This window comes from Theropithecus gelada, chromosome 15 (genome assembly GCF_003255815.1).
Source record: "Theropithecus gelada isolate Dixy chromosome 15, Tgel_1.0, whole genome shotgun sequence".
Lineage (NCBI taxonomy): Eukaryota > Metazoa > Chordata > Mammalia > Primates > Cercopithecidae > Theropithecus > Theropithecus gelada.
Genome location: NC_037683.1, coordinates 14382735 through 14399998, shown reverse-complemented (window position 1 = coordinate 14399998; position 17264 = coordinate 14382735). Strand labels below are relative to the sequence as shown.

Here is a 17264-nt window from a genome sequence, read left to right as displayed (position 1 = left end):
TTAGAAAATTGGCCGGGTGTAGCGGTGAGTACCTATAGTCCCACCTACTCTGGAGGCTAGGCCAAGAGGATCCCTTGAGACCAGCAGTTTGAGGCTGCAGTGAACTATGGATTGCACCACTGTACTCCAGCCTCAGTAACAGAGCGAGACCTAGTCTCTTTAAAAAAAAAAAAAAAAAAAAAAAAAAACTTTAAAAAATTTAAAAGAGACCCAATATTATTAGGTTGATCACTCTTCCCAGATGGATAGAGTCAATGCAGTTCAATCAAAATCTTTGTTAAACAATAGCCAAATATCCAAAACAACTTTGAAAAAGAAGAATGGAGTTGGAGGACTACTTCTATCTGATTTCAAGATCTATTATAAAGTTATAGTAATCAAGACACTATGGTATTTGTGAAAAGGTAAAAAGATTAATAGAAGAGAATACAGAGCCTATAAATAGACTCTCAATTTTTTTCAGCAAGAGCATCAAAATATTCAACAGCTAGGGGCAGTGGCTCATGCCTAAAATCCCAACACTTTGGGAGGCTGAGGCGGAAGGATTACTTGAGGCCAGGTGTTCAAGACCAGCCTGACCATCAAAGTGAAACCCCATCTCTCCCAAAAATTTAAAACTTAGCCTGTTATGGTGGTTGCGCACCTGTGGTCCCAGCTACTTGGGAAGCTGAGGCAGGAGGACTGTTTGGGCCCCAGGAAGAGGAGGCTGCAGTGAGCCATGGTCATGCTACTGTACTCCAGCCTGGGCAGCAGAGTGAGGCCCTGTCTCAAAAAAATAAAATGCAATGAAGAAAGCCTTTTCAACAAATGGTGCCAAACAAATGAATATTCATATTAAAAAGACTTTGATTCCTACCTCATAATATAGAAAAAACAAATTTGAGATAGATTATAGATATAAATGTAAAAGCTAAAATCATACTGTTTCTAGTAGAAAACATAGCATATCTCTGCAATCTCAGTTTAGGCCAAGATTTAGAGAGGGCATAGAAAATGTTAATCATAAATTAATAAATTGGACTTCATAAAAATTTTATAGTTCTGTTCCTCACAAAACATGTTAAAAAGTAAAAAAGAGTCATAGACTAGGAGAAAATATTTACAACACATATCTGATGTACTTATAAGTAGAAAACAAACACCCACCACTCAATAGTTGAACAAAACACATGAATTTTTTTCTTTTTTTTTTTTTTTTTGAGACTGAGTCTTGTTCTGTCACCCAGGCTGCAGTGCAGTGGTGCAATCTTGGCTCACTGCAACCTCCACCTTTCAGCTTCAAGCAACTCTTGTGCCACAGCCTCCCGAGTAGCTGGGATTACCACACCCAGCTAATTTTTGTATTTTTAGTAGAAACGGGGTTTCGCCATGTTGCCTTGCCCACACTGATCTCGAACTCCTGGGCTCAAGCAATCCATCTGCCTTGGCCTCTCAAAGTGCTGGTATTACAGGCGTGAGCCACCGTGCCCAGCCACGTGAATTTACCAAAAGATCTGAACACTTTTAAGAGATGACACATGAATGATCAATAAGTACATGAAAATGTGACCAATATTACTAGTCATCAAGAAATGCGAGTTAAAACCACATCAATCCTAATACAATGCTCGCTAGAGTGACTAAAATTTCAAAAACTAGCAATAACAAATGCTTGCAAAGATGTAGAACTGAAACTCATATACTACTGGAACTAAGATGTATGAACATTTTGGAAATATGTTCGGAAATTTCATAAAACGTTTAACATATACCACATGACCCAATAATTCCTAGATGTATGACTAAGAGAAATAAAAACACAGGTCCATAAATCCTTATACAAGAAACTTTATAGCTGCTTTATTCATAATAACCAAAAATTAGAAGCAGCCCAGGTATCAACAGGTAAATAAACTATGGTACAGTCAAGGAATACTCTTCAACAATATAAAGAAATGAACTACTAACACCAGCAACACATGGATGAGTCTCAAATATCATGCTAAAACAAGCATAAAAGAGCACATATTGTATGACTGTATACACGTGACATTTTAGAAAACAGGCAAAACTAATCTATCATGATGGAAACCAGAAGTTACTGCTTTTTGGGGTAGAGTAGTGGGATGGACTGGGAAAAGTAAAAGGGAATTTTCTGAAGGGATGGAAATGTTCTGTATCTTGATGGAATGTGGATTACTAGGGTGCACACATTTATAAAAATGCTTAAACTTAACACTTTAGATCTGTGCATTTCAATGCATGTAAGTCACAACTCAATTTTAAAAAGATAAAAAGGACATGGGCTTTGGGATCACACAGGGTTCATCTCTGCCACTTACCAGCTGTGTGACCTTGGCCAAGTGTTAAACTGTCAGTTTCCTCATCTGTAAAATGGGGAGAACAAGATTGAGAATAACCTTGCACAGCTGCCAGGAAGAGTAAATGAGATAAATGTTTTAAAGTCATTAACATACAGTAAATGCTCATCAAATATTAACAAAAAGAAATTAGAAACCTTTTGTCTTGTATTTCCACAGAGGAGAAACATGCAGGACTAGAGCAGCTAACTGCTGGGCAATTCATATATGTTATCTCACTTATTTTTTAAAACAACATTTAACAAGAATGACTACTGTTTCAAAGATGACTGAGCTTCACAGGTTGCCTATGCTACTCAGCAGGAAAGCAGGAAGGCCAGGATGTGAATTTTCAATTCATGTTTTTTCCACTGTACCACACACCCATGCATTTCATTAGGGTCACTTTCAGCAGGTATCCCTGCAACTGTCAGGATAGCCCAATTTATATGAGAAGCTCCCTCCATTGTCAATAGTGCTGGCTCAAGCCTCAGGCCTGACACTGAAAAGGAGGCAAATTCTGATGGCTTTACTAGTGAATGGAAGCAGGGTTGCAGCCTGAAAATGCTGTAGAAGGCTTTTACTTTATTCTTAGGCTTCAAAGATGGTTCCTGATACTTGAGGACTCTGATTCCCCCCTCTCTTCCCTAGAATAATTTCAAGACAAGAGAATTCTGAATGTAAAATCTGTACTTTAAGTGGAAGCCAGAACCTATGTGGCTTAATTTGGCAGAACAGCCATGGAAATTTGGCAGCTAAAATGAGAGAGAATTTTTTAAATGCATGTCTTTTTTCTTAATAATGCAATGTTCTTAAAAACAGAAAACTCAGAGATAATGAAAGATATCCTGTAATCTCATTTTCCCAAAAACACCACTATTAACATTGTATCACCCTCCAGACTAAAAACTTGCCTTCTCCTAAGTCTACAGCATCCTACTGCATGAATAACCACAATCCATGTATCGAATCCCCTATTAAACTTAAATTGTAACTTTTTTTTTTTTTTAAAGACAGGGTCTCCTTCTGCTGCCCAGGCTGGAGTACAGTGGCGCGATCTTGGCTCACTGCAGCCTCCGCCTCCTGGGCTCAAGCGATCCTCCTACCTCAGCATCCCCAGTAGCTGGGATGACAGCCATGCACCAGCACGCCTAGTTATCCCATTTTTTTACTATTATAAATGCTAAAAGAAGTATCTGTAAACATACATTTTTCATAACTGTCAAGTATTTAGGATAAATTCTTAGACATATGAATTGTTAAATCTAAATTTTCTTTTGTCAGGGGGAGGGTGGAGACAGGGTTTCACTCTGTTGCCCAGGCTGGAGTGCAGTGGTGTGATCACAACTCACTGTAGTCTCGACTTTCCAGGCTCAAGTGATCCTCCCAAGTAGCTGGGACTACAGGCATGTGCCACCACACCCAGCTAATTTATGTATATATTTTGTAGAGATGAGGTTTTGCCATGTTGCCCAGGCTGGTCTCAAACACCTGGGCTCAAGGGATCTACAAAGTGCTGGGATGAAAGGAGTGAGCCACCTCGCCTGGCCTATAATTTTAAATTTTATATTTTTAAATTTTAAACTGTCAAGTCTGCAAAAATAACCTGCACATTATCAGTTTTGATAGATATTAGATTACATTTTTAAGAGTTCCCATTTTCCCACCCTCTCATCATCCCTAAAAATTATAATTATTTAATGTAGGAGCTGAAAACTCAAATGCCTACATAGAAGACGAGCAGGAAACATAAATGGGTAAAGGAGGCTACCAACGTTCTGTGAAAACCTGAGAGTACATGCTCATTTAAAGAAGGCAGCGGGCTGAGCGCCGTGGCTCACACCTGTAATCTCAGCACTCTGGGAAGCCGAGGTGCCCAGACTGCTCGAGCCCAGGAGTTGGAGACCAGCCTAAGCAACATGGTGAAACCCTATCTCTACAAAAAACACAAAAATTAGCCCACCGCGGTAGTGCGTGCCTATAGTCTCAGCTACTCAGGAGACTGAGGTGGGAAGAACTGCTTGAGCCCAGGAGGTCAAGGCTGCAGTGAGCCATGATAGTGCTACCACACTCCAGCCTGGGTGACAAAGCAAGACCATGTGTCCTATCAATCAATCCATATAAAGAAGGCAGCCACTACTCTGTTCCAGCCAACAGATGCCATATAAAACTCTGAGCTCAATGTTAGATATTACAATTTATCAAGAAAGCCAGAAATCCAAAGTTTTTTGAAACTCCTGCATGTTTTGGGGTTTTTTTTTTAAATGGAGTTTTGCTCTTGTCGCCCAGGCTGGAGTGCAATGATGCAATCTCGGCTCACTGTGGCCTCCACCTCCCAGGTTCAAGCAATTCTCCTGCCTCTATCAGCCTCCTAAGTAGCTGGGATTACAAGCATGCGCCACCACACCCAGGTAATTTAGTATTTTCACTAGAGATGGCGTTTCACCATGTTGGCCAGGCTGGTCTCGAACTCCTGACCTCAGGTGATCCACCCACCTCAGCCTCCCAAAGTACTGGGATTACAGGCGTAAGCCACCACGCCCAGCCATCTTGAACATTTTAAATGTTGACAACTAACATGATTTTATTTAAACATCCTGGAAGTCAACAAAATACATCTACAGGGCAGACCACACTTAGGACATGGAATTTTGTACTAACAAATGAAAAAGATCTTTAACACTGTATTTTCACTTTGAATCTTACTCTGCAGTTTTGATTTTCTTATGCTTACCAACAAAGCACATACAATTTTGGTTCACAGTGACTGTCAGCTCTCTTCAAAGAGAGAGGCTTATCTTTTCTTTCAGATCATATCTATGACAAATACTGGACCAAAATAAAACAAAAACAAAGTAACTTCGGGTAAAGAAGCAAAGAGTGGTCCTGGTTGACCAAAGAGTACCCAGAAAGGGCCTCATTTAGAACTGAGTTGTTATAGTCTCAGCATGTTTAGAATACATGAGCTATTTAGAAAAAAATGTTAATTTGTAAAACTATGTACAACTTTGAAGAGGGTGGCTTTAATCTAGGGTATCCCCCCATTACTGATACGTTTGCCTAACACAGAAAGTTTTCTCTTTGGCAAGAGATCAAAAAAGGAAGAGAAGAATTCCCATGTACTCCCTTGTTATCAAGTACTGAATTTAAGCAATCTCTTTCAGCCTTTTTTTTTTTAATAAAACAAATGTTTATTAAAAGTCTTTGTCTCATCTGAAAATGTTACTGCAATACTGCTCCCATGGAAAGAAAAATTGCAGAACCTAACTAGCCTCAGAACTTCTTCTCATTTCTTCTCAGTCATTCATTAAAATCTCCAGATTTAGATATTCAAGCAATCCCTTCACCCACCAGAGATAGTGGCAGACATCCATGACTATCCAAGGACCCAACAACCGCCTTTGAATGCAACTATCTTTTCATCAATTGTAAACAAGTGCTAAACTCTTGGCTCCATAGGGAGTTGCTACCAAGTCAGTATAAACTCAAATAGGGGCAGAGGTCAAGGGGATCAGAGTTCAGCCTAAACTCTGGATCTCATACCACTCCTACCCTGATCAAAAGAATCCTTATCAGAAGGGAACTCCTCAGCAAAAGGCCACATTCAGAAGGCTTGATCTAGCAGCAATGCCACAGAATCAACTGAAGCTCTGGAAGCAGGCACTCGGAACTGTTATGAATGTAACATAGCAAAATCACTAACAATGTTGTAGAGAAAAAGGGACATAAAAGGAGAAAACAAGGGAGATTTGTGAACTATGTTTCAAGAACTTACTTGAAAAATAGTGGAATAATCCTGAATCTGAGCCACAGCAGACATCTCAGGAACCTATTCCACAATGAATCATTCTACTTTGTGTCCAAAACCACCCTAATACATGCAGAAGAGGCCCAGATGACACTTCAAAAATAGTCTTCATTCTTTTACACAAAAGATTATATATGTTATAAATCATTACACTGCCTTAGCCTTCCACCATTAGCATTTGAGATTTGTCACTATCCAGAGAGCTAGAGACAGGATAGAAATTAATTATTTAATAAAGCAGGCGCTCTGAAGTCTCAGATACTTCACTAGGTACCTTGGGGTGAGTAATTTAATCTCCTCAGGCCTCATAGTTCTCATCTGTAAGATGGGGATTGTATCTTTTTAAACAAGTCTTATGAACGCTTAATAAAAAATGCATGTGAAACATTCTGTGCACAGCAAATATTAGGTATCCTCACTATTATGTGGTAAAAGTCACATCATATTTTGTGTCTGCCTTCCTGATTAAACCAGAGTCCTTTCTGGGCAGGAACTATGTCTCAGGTGGCACCCAAAGTAGGGAGGGAGAAAAGAACAATAACTGCGTTAAATGAATTAGGTATTACCAAGCCAAACTTAAAATCAGATATTTTATATGCTATAATCCTTCTCACACTTACTGAACATATGCAAAGTGCCTGGCACGTAAGGAATACCCAGTAAATGGTAATTTCCTTTGTTTCCTTCATCTGTAACAGTCTTAAGTTCACTCTCAGTAGACAACATCTGGGCTTATATGAACTACTTTCTGAGACCAAAAATTGTGACACATAGTTTGACAACTAGGAATAAATCCATTAGGACACGGGACAGAATACTGGAATTTTAGGGTACACTAGCTGAGATATACATTTCTCTTTTGTAGCTGGAAGAATCCACAAAAAAAATATCTTTGGGATCCCAAGACAGATGACAGTTGAATGCAAAGCCAGAGCAAGTTCGTGGTGTCGGGCTTTCTTTTTATCTTGCCGACTTTTTATCTCGCTTTTTTCATCTTGCCTGTTCATCCCACCAACACATGTAGAACTCTCCTTGGTGGGCATCTACCAATATGGCAAGATATACCAAAAATTAATTTAACTTACTTTTTTTCTGAGACAGGGTCTCACTCCCGACACCCACACTAGAATGCAGTGGTGCAATCTCTCAGTTCACTGCAGCCTCAACCTCCAGGGCCTCAGGTGATCCTCCCACCTCAGCCTCCCAAGTAACTGGGACTATGGGTACACGCCTAGAGTCAGGGTTTCATCATGTTGCCCAGGCTGGTCTCGAATCCTAGGCTCAAAATAATCTGTCCACCTCGGCCTCCCAAAGTGCTAGGTATGACCCACTGCACCCAGCACTTAACTTTCAAGTCTCTTTTAAAATACTCATAAAAATATATATACATACACACTATATTACATATAGTGACATATACTGTATATTAATACATACTATTTATTATACACATTATATATATATATCATTTATATAGATCCCTGATCATTAGAATATACTTTATTTTTTAAAGTCTGAGTAAACAGGAATCCATGGTAATAGGCAGATTTTAAATTTTACAAACTTTTTATTCAGTATGCTTTCTATAAGACCTTGCTATTGACCAAAAAGAAAGTGTATAATTCGAGTTATCTGTTTTAAATAAGCAGAAGGTTAACTTGTTTAGTCTCCTGAGAAGTTAAATGTGTTGGCAGATGGTCATTTGGGAGAATTACCTGCTATTGGCTGGGGGAAAGGACCAAAATACCCTAACAGTCACCCAGATGGTAAAGAAGTCCCGACCAAATAGTCAGCAGCATATGAGCTCTTCTATTCCTGTGACTGAACTATTTAATTGGAGTCTATGGTCATACACTCTGAACAAGCCCAATCTCATCTGAACTATTTACTTGACGCAGTAACTTACACCTGCTAACACCTTTGTGTCATTAAGAAACACAGGCTAGCTTAGTTGAATAAAACACAGTTTCAACAGCCCATTAGTGCAGAAAGACTGAGAATTTCAACATTGTACTACATAGCCTAGAACAGCATACACTTAATAGTATTTACCATTTGTCAAGCACTATTCTGAACTTTAAATACATTACACTTCACTTAATCCTCACAGCAACCCAATAAAATAGAAATACATTTTACTAGGCCGGGCGCGGTGGCTCAAGCCTGTAATCCCAGCACTTTGGGAGGCCGAGACGGGCGGATCACGAGGTCAGGAGATCGAGACCATCCTGGTTAACATGGTGAAACCCCGTCTCTACTAAAAAATACAAAAAACTAGCCGGCCGGGGTGGCGGACGCCTGTACTCCCAGCTACTCGGGAGGCGGAGGCAGGAGAATGGCCTGAACCCAGGAGGCGGAGCTTGCAGTGAGCTGAGATCCGGCCACTGCACTCCAGCCTGGGTGACAGCGCGAGACTCCGTCTCAAAAAAAAAAAAAAAAAAAAAAAAAGAAATATATTTCACTGTCCTCATTTCATAGATGAGAAAAGGAAGGCAGAGAGTTTAAGTAATTTAACCAAGATTACAGTGAAGCCAAGTTGAACCCAAGCAATCTTGAGCCAGAGTCTATGCTCTTAATTATGAGAACACATTTGGCTTCATAAAAAAACTAAAGCACTCATTTTAAACGCAAACATTTATACACAAACATGTTCTCTGTGGCATTATTTATGATGCAGAAAAAACTGAAAATCTAAATGCTCAACAATAGCAGGGTGGTTAAATAAATCATGATAAAGCTATTTACTTATTTAATGAAATATCCTTCCATTAAAAATATTTGTGAAAATATTTTTCACAAATCATTTCACGACTTGGGACAATGTTCCCAATGTAATACAGAATGGGGGAAAACAAACAGGACACAAAAATTGCATATATAGTATATATAGATTCCTAATTAGGTAAAAGATGAGCTCGGACACAACCTGGAAGGACATACTCTCAAACGTGAAGCAATGGTTATTTCTAGGTGGTGGGATTAGAGATGCTTCTATTTCCTTTTAGTGTTTTCCATAGTGAACATACATTATTCTACTACCAGTTTAAACAAAAACAATGTTTTTTTTCTTTTAATCAAGCTATACCAAGATCCTCAACCAGCTGGTAAAAAAAAAAAAAAAAAACCACACACACACACAGCTAAACAGCTTCTAATATGTCTGACTTCAAGCAGGTACTTTCCTTGGGATTATATCCTTTGAATATCAGACAACATAGCACATAACCAAAAAAAAAAAAAAAAAAAAATTCAATCTTCAACTTTAGAAACTGAATTAGAATAAGTATTTTCAATTTTGGTCAATGTTTACTCTCAATGTAATTACTTGTAGGATTGTTACAAGAGGAGAAATGGACTTCATTATATGTGACCCAAAAATTCAGGAACAGTGTTCCTGAAATAGATAATAAGAGACAAAAAGTTTGGAGAGGAAGAACAGCTGTTGCTAATCCAACTATTTACCCTTTGACCCTCTATCTGGCCAGTAACTGAACACTATCAACTGTTTCCCTGTATTATGTGCTGTTTACAATCCCTGAGAGGCATGAAAGGAATTAATAATTTAGCCTAGAAAGCTGACAGCCTTTATTGGGAAGCCCCCTGTCTATGGGGCAGAAATCAGAGCAAGTAGCTGTCCTGAAGTCACAGGTCCCTTTACTGTTCCTGTTTTATAGCCTAATTGGCCCCCAAACATAAATCAATTATTTCTCCTGTTTTAAGCAACAATGACTTCTATTCTCTAACTTCCCTTGTATCAAGTCGGTCCTTGTTCTCTTGAGTTTTACAACTACACGGTAAACATGATGGCCGAGGAAAAAAGTGGGGGAGCAGGGCAGACAGGGGTTATTTGGAAACAGAAGCACAGAAAGGTTATGCTGTTTTGAACTTCTCTTGACCTTTGACTGCCCTTGTCCCTAGCTTATGCTAATGGACACGGTACAGGGACACTTCTTGTAGAAATGAACTTAGCCTGAACCTGTGCCATAACATTGGACTCCAGGAAGCCCAGGAATCATAGGAAGGCAGCCAGAGTGTGAACAGCTGCCCATATTATGAGCATGGCTGCCCATCTGCTTTATCACATTAAGAGTATTTAAAAAAAAAAAAAAAAAAAAAAAAGCCAAGTCATTTAATTGGACAAAGTCAGTCTTTCCTCAACTAGTTCCCACACATGACACCTGTTGTCCCAAACCTGCTGCCTACAACCACTGCCATGAACAACTGGAAATTAGCAACGAAGTATTTCCTGTTCCAAAATAAGGGAGTGTGAGCAGGCTTTCCTATCAGGAATCTGGGGAATGGGGGGCAATATTTGGGCCTCCAAATTCCAAAGATACAACACAAGCAAATCCCTAATATCCTCAAAAGTCATGCGGGGCTTGGCATGGTAATCCCAGCACTTTGGAAGACCAAGGCAGGAGGATCACTTGAGCCCAGGAGTTCAAGACCAGCCTGGGCAGCGTGGTAAAACTTCGTCTCTAGTCAGCTTAAGAGGAAAATACCAAATTTTAAAAACTTTTTAAAATACTGATAAATTCAGATCAAATTTGAGGGAATAAAAAATATTAGAGCAAAGGAGTTTGCTGGTTGTGTCATTATTTAATGATCAAAGTATAGCGTGTATGCCTTATTACAGACTTGTTGACTACAGGCTTAATGTAAAAAAGAATCTTGCCAGATGTAGCTACTTAAGGGAAAAAAAGGTTTTTAACAGAAATGAACTTTTGATTAGTTCTTACATTTTTATGGTACCAATCACAGGGCAATTTCCTGAATAATGGGTGATGTCAAAGGTATATCATACTTGAGGAAATCAGGCCAAGTATAGCTCAGCAATTACATTCATAAACACTCAAGTTTTTTTAGTTGGGGTCATGTCAAACCCTCACATGGTTGTTAAACAGTAACTGTAACTGTGCATGTCCTTAGTGGTAGGTGAGCACCAGTCTCCATGACCAAAAATGTCCCTAATTTCCTTTGAAAAAGCCACTAGTTCTGTGAATTGTCCTTTCCCCTCCTGCCCCTAAAAGTCCTGCACCTCTAGCCTATATTAGCATATTTCTCATGTAATGTATTTTGCTGTTATGCTCATCCATTAGCTGCATCCTTCAGCTATTCCTTTAGATTGGGGAGCAAAATCTTTAGATTGGAGGAAGTGGAGATGAAGATGGATTGATTCAGCTCACCTTCCATGATTGCTTCTGAGTGAAAAGCTACACCCGCCACATTTCAGATGTTCACTATTGCAATTGGGGGAGGGTGGAGAGAGGTAGACTTTCTGCTTGTTTTATAAAGTGCTCTCAGTAAGGAGTGTTTGAGTTGAAGAGTCATCTGATTCGAGGCCACTCATGTTCTTTGTAACTTAAGCTTTGACCAAGAAATTATTCACTTCTTCCCCATATACAGTAAGTATGTGAGCCAGTCATCCATACACTAAGGCCTAGTTGAGAAAAACCTTTGATTCAGGATGGCTGGGTTACTAACCTTGGAATGTAAGAGATCTGGTTTTGAATGTAAAATTCATAACACACAAACAAGAAGTGTTAAAAACTTTTTGCTCTGGTCAGTTACAGGTGGATCCCAATAATCTGTTTTTGGTTTTCTGATGGAAATAATAGAACTAGGGGAATTCAAATCCGGCAGGTGTCTACAGTACTAGAAGAGGGTGTAAGGGCACAGTTTAACACTAAGCTCTTTTGATATGTAAGTTCTTATACTTCCAGAAACTGTGCATTCCAGATCTACATACTAAATGCTGAATCATTTTTAAATGGGCTCTTGATTAATAGACATATATTTTTTAGTGCCTCCTATGTTGTCCTTTTGTCTAAAATGAAAGCTCTCTTTTGCATTGTAAAACTACAGTATATGTCATCTTATTTTCCCTGAGCAATCCAAGTGTAGTGCATATTCTATGTAAAACTACTAAATGACAATGGAAAATGTTTAGTAGATTGGGGGAAAAATAACAAATAGTTTTACACAATTGTTTGTAGTTATATTTAGGATGTACTTACTCCTTTGGAGAAAAGTGAAATTTGGTTTTTTTTTTGCCATGTGATGAAGACCACTGTGATTTTTTTATAAAGTAGATAATACTTAAAATGGCATAATAATTCTGCACTTGAATTTGTACTGTTAACAGCACATATGGAAGACTTTTAAACTTTTTATTATTGTTTTGTAACTAGCATTCAGTTATTATTTTGGATATTTCAGGGTTCCATTAAGTTAACATTGTATTTGGACAAAGTGTAACCAAATTAGCCAGTCTGTTTTCTTCCATGTTTAATCAGAAGTGAGAGATAGAACTACTTCAAATTCAGCAGGCCACCAAGCAATTGGCTTAAAATTCACTTTCTTAAATACTGTGACTCTTACGTTCTCGGCTTTTTAATGACTTTATTTATTTATTTATTTATTTATTTATTTATTTATTTATTTTAGACACAGTCTCACTCTGTCACCCAGGCTGGAGTGCAGTGGCCTGATCTTGGCTCACTGCAACCTCCGCCTCCCAGGTTCAAGCGATTCTCCTGCCTCAGCCTCCCGAGTGGATGGGACTACAGGCACGTGCCACCATGCCTGGCTTATTTTTTGTGTTTTAGTAGAGACGGAGTTTCACCGTGTTAGCCGGGAAGGTCTCGATCTCCTGACCTCATGATCTACCCACCTCAGCTTCCCACAGTACTGGGATTACAGGTGTGAGCCACTGTGCCCAGCCTAATGACTTCATTTTTATTTTTTTATTTTATTTACTTTTTTTTTTTTTTTGAGACAGAGTCTCACTCTGTTGCCCAGGCTGGAGTGCAGTGGCGTGATCTCGGCTCACTGCAAGCTCCACCTACCGGGGTTCACGCCCTTCTCCTGCTTCAGCCTCCGAAGTAGCTGGGACTACAGGCGCCTGCCACCACACCTGGCAAATTTTTTTATTTTTTATTTTTTTATTTTCAGTAGAGACAGGGTTTCACTGTGTTAGCTGGGATGGTCTTGACCCCCTGATCTCGTGATCCACCTGCCTTGGCCTCCCAAAGTGCTGGGATTACAGGCGTGAGCCACCGCACCCTGCCATGACTTCATTTTTAAAGTACTTGCAGCCAGGGAAGGTGGCTCACACCTGTAATCCCAGCACTTTGGGGGGCTGACGCAGGTGGGTCATGAGGTCAGGAGTTCAAGACCAGCCTGGACAAGATGGTGAAACCCCATCTCTACTAAAAAATACAAAAATTAGCTGGGTGGGGTGGCGGGCGCCTATAATCCCAGCTACTTTGGGCGGCTGACACAGGAGAATGGCGTGAACCCGGGAAGTGGAGTTTGCAGTGAGCCAAGATTGCGCCACTGCACTCTAGCCTAGCTGACAGAGTGAGACTCTGCCTCAAAAAATAAAGTACTCACTCAGTCACTTGAGATAAAATGCTTGGGGTAGCTTTTCATCCTCAAACTTAATGTTTTTACTAGTTCATAGTGTTTGGAACAGTATGTGCCAATCACTAAGACTGCTTCAGAGTTTGCAATTTTGTATGTTTCATTGCCAAAGGTGGCTTAGTGGTTGCTGACTATAGTATAAGTCAGCTTTCTGTAGCATAAGATTTGATTTTCTCATACTTACTCCACTTGTTATACATCACTGATTATTTGGGTTAAACTGGACTCATTTCAACCAGTTTGCCTTTGTTATTCAAATACATGATGAGAAACTTAATACTGTAATTTGACTTGAGCCATAAAACACATTTTAACATTAGCTTGTATTATATTTATTAAGCTTGTTTTTGTGGGGAAAAAACTTACTAAAACCTAGGTAAGTCTAGATTAAGCCAGTTTAGGTGTATTTTGTATTTTAGTGATGGATCGTATCATAAAAATAGAGATAAGCTGGGAAGATATATTGATTATGCTGTTCTGTTGAGGGAAAGGTCATGTAATTAGAAATTTAAATTTTTGGTTATTGTGTTCACATCATACTACACAAGCATCATTTATAGTTTGGCTTTGAGAACTTTTCTGGTATTATGTTTACAGAAAATGTATGAAAGAAACAAGTTTTGATTATATTTTTATATTTGTAAAGTAAAAGTTTGGTTAAAATGATCACTGTTCTTTTTTTTTTATCATTTCAATTAAAAATATTTCAAAGAGAAAAACAAATACAAAAATCAGCCAGGCATGGTGGTGTGTACATGTAGTCACAGCTACTCAGGAAACTGAGGTGGGAGGATCACCTGAGCCCATGAGGTCAAGGCTGCAGTGAGCCATGACTATGCCACTGCACTGCAGCTTGGGCAAAAGAGTGAGACCCTGTCTCAAAAAAATTAAATTAAATAAACAAAAGTCACATGGAATTAACATAGGAGATGTTATTCCTTCCTAGTCAGAATCCCCAGAATATGCAGTATCAAAAACCACAGACAATTTAACACAACACACACTGCCCATCTCAGTCTTGATGCTCCCTATCACTTGGTAGGGCTGAACACGCTCATTTGAACCCCAAAATTGATACAAACTGAGATAAAATTTTATTTTGTCTAATTATTATTATTATTATTATTTTTTTTTTTTGAGACAGAGTCTCGCTGTTGTTGCCCAGGCTGGAGTGCAATGGCATAATCTTGGCTCACCGCAACCTCCACCTCCCGGGTTCAAGCAATTTTCCTGCCTCAGCCTCCTGAGTAGCTGGGATTACAGACATGTGCCACCAGGCCCAGCTAATTTTGTATTTTCAGTAGAGACGGGGTTTCTCCGTATTGGTCAGGCTGGTCTCAAACTCCTGACCTCAGGTGATCCACCCGCCTGAGCCTCCCGAAGTGCTGGAATTACAGGCGTGAGCCACCGCGCCCGGCCTAAATATTTTTAGAATAATCAGATCCTTATATATTTCCTCAAAAAGAAAGATTAAAATACCATTAACTTCCCAGTATAGGAATTACTGGGAATATTACCTACATACACTAAGTACAAATTTTTTGGTTTGTTTTTTGTTTTTGAGATGGGGTCTTGCTCTGTGTCTCCTAGGCTGGAATACAGTGGTGTGATCATGGCTCAACTGCAGCCTCCTCCTTAAGCAATCCTCCCACCTCACCTTCTCAAGTAGCTGGGACCACAGGCACATGCCACCACACCTGGATAATTTTTAAATTTTCTTTGTAGAGATGGGGCTCCCTATGTTACCCAGGCTGGTCTCAAACTCCTGATCCTGGGTTCAAATGATCCTTCCACCTTGGCCTCCCAAAGTGCCGGAATTTTAGGCATGAGCTATCACGCCCTGCCAGTAAGTACAATTTTTTAGTCTTTTTTTTTTTTGGTGACTCCTATTCTATACTGATGTATAAAATTATGTCTCAATGTCTGTTCATTCTCGTGGAATAGAGAGGTCTATAAATTGCCATATCTAGCTAGGAATTTTATGCAGAAATGTTTAATGAGCTGGTATTACTTAACCCAGAAAGAAGAATTCAACAATAATTTTTCTGAGACTATCAAGGACCCTTCTCAGAAAATGGGCATTAGCCATTTGCAATTGCTACTAGGTGCAGAAAAAGAGAATACGTTTGGGTACTAAGTGCTAAACTAGAGGTTTATAAAATGTCCTTTCAAATATTTCCTAATACACTGATAATATACAAGGACAAGAGCTATACTTACTTCTGTGTATCCCTAGAGCCTAGAGAACTGGGTGTGGAGCAGAGAGAACACTGAGTGCTTAACAAACTGAGTTATCAACTATTTAGCATGTTTTATGTGTAGTTGTCTGAAAGGTTACAGGGCATCTCAATGTCCTTCCTAATGTTCAAAAATGCTTCTAAGAAAGGACCATGGCCAGGTGTGGTGGTTCACGCCTGTAATCCTAGCACTTTGGGAGGCCGAGGCAGGCAGATCACAAGGTCAGGAGTTCAAGACCAGCCTGACCAATATGGTGAAACCCCGTCTCTACTAAAAACACAAAAATTAGCCAGGCGTGGTAGTGCATGCCTGTAGTCCCAGCTACTCGGGAGGCTGAGGCAGGAGAATCACTTGAACCCAGGAGTCAGAAGTTGCAGTGAGCCGACATCATGGGAGTATCTGTATACACTGGATACTCCCATGCCCTATTTCTAACCATTATGAGTATGTGTCCCAGAATGGTGCATGCCACCACATTTAGGCAGAACTGGAAATTCAAATGATTATCTATGATGAAGACTCACATAGTCCTGAAAAGCATCATTTAATTAGACCTTGAAATGATACTCTCATATCTTAACCATAAGACTGTAAATGAAAATTAAACTGTACTACAAAGGTTATCAATTAAAATTTCTAAACAAAACGCTTCTTTGAAAGAAATTATTTCAAAACTATCAATATTTTAGAAGTGTTTGTGAGTATACAGTCGTCCATGTGCATAAGTGCAAGTATAATTTTTTTTTTTTTTTTTTGAGGTAGAGTTTTGCTCTTGTCACCCAGGCTGGAATGCAATGGCATGATCTTGGCTCACTGCAACTCCACCTCCCGGATTCAAGCAATTCTCCAGCCTCAGCCTCCCGAGTAGCTGGGACTACAGACACCCGCCACCGCGCCCGGCTGATTTTTGTATTTTTGGTAGAGACAGGGTTTCACTATGTTGGCCAAGCTGGTCTCGAACTCCTGATCCACCCGCCTCAGCCTCCCAAAGTGCTGGGATTACAGGCGTCAGCCACCGCGCCTAGCTTCAAAGTACAATTTTTATTTTTGTTGGTTTCATGGAGGGATGGAGAACAAAGCAAGGAGACTGGTATTAAACAGAAATTTTCAGCAAACCAACTTTCCATTAAACAGATAGATCCTGGCCATTGGATAATATCAGAAGATAGCATAACTAGAAAAGACAGAATGCCCTTCCTATAATTACAAATTAAAGTGAAATAAAATCTGAGAGTCAATAAAGTAAGGCTTATCAATGACACCTTAAGTTATTCACTTAAAAGTGTACACACACATCCTTTTCTTACCACAGAATATTGGGTAACATTGAGAACTTACTAGTGCCTGGGTCAAGCTCTGCCAATTCATCCTGACAGAAACCTAAAGAGAAAACAATAGGAAAAAAATTACAATTTGTGAGTTACTTCAAGCTGACTCCAAATACGAAGTATCAT

At 39.4% G+C, this 17264-nt stretch overlaps 1 protein-coding gene across 4 annotated transcripts in view; it reads right to left on the bottom strand.

The window, feature by feature from the left end:
• Positions 1-17264, bottom strand: part of NR6A1 (nuclear receptor subfamily 6 group A member 1) — a 255627-nt gene that overhangs the window by 200577 nt on the left and 37786 nt on the right. For all 4 annotated transcript variants that reach the window (XM_025360666.1, XM_025360664.1, XM_025360667.1 and 1 more), the window contains exon 2: positions 17149-17190. In XM_025360666.1, the coding sequence (XP_025216451.1) occupies positions 17149-17190 (42 nt within the window). The remainder of the gene's footprint in view (positions 1-17148; positions 17191-17264) is intronic.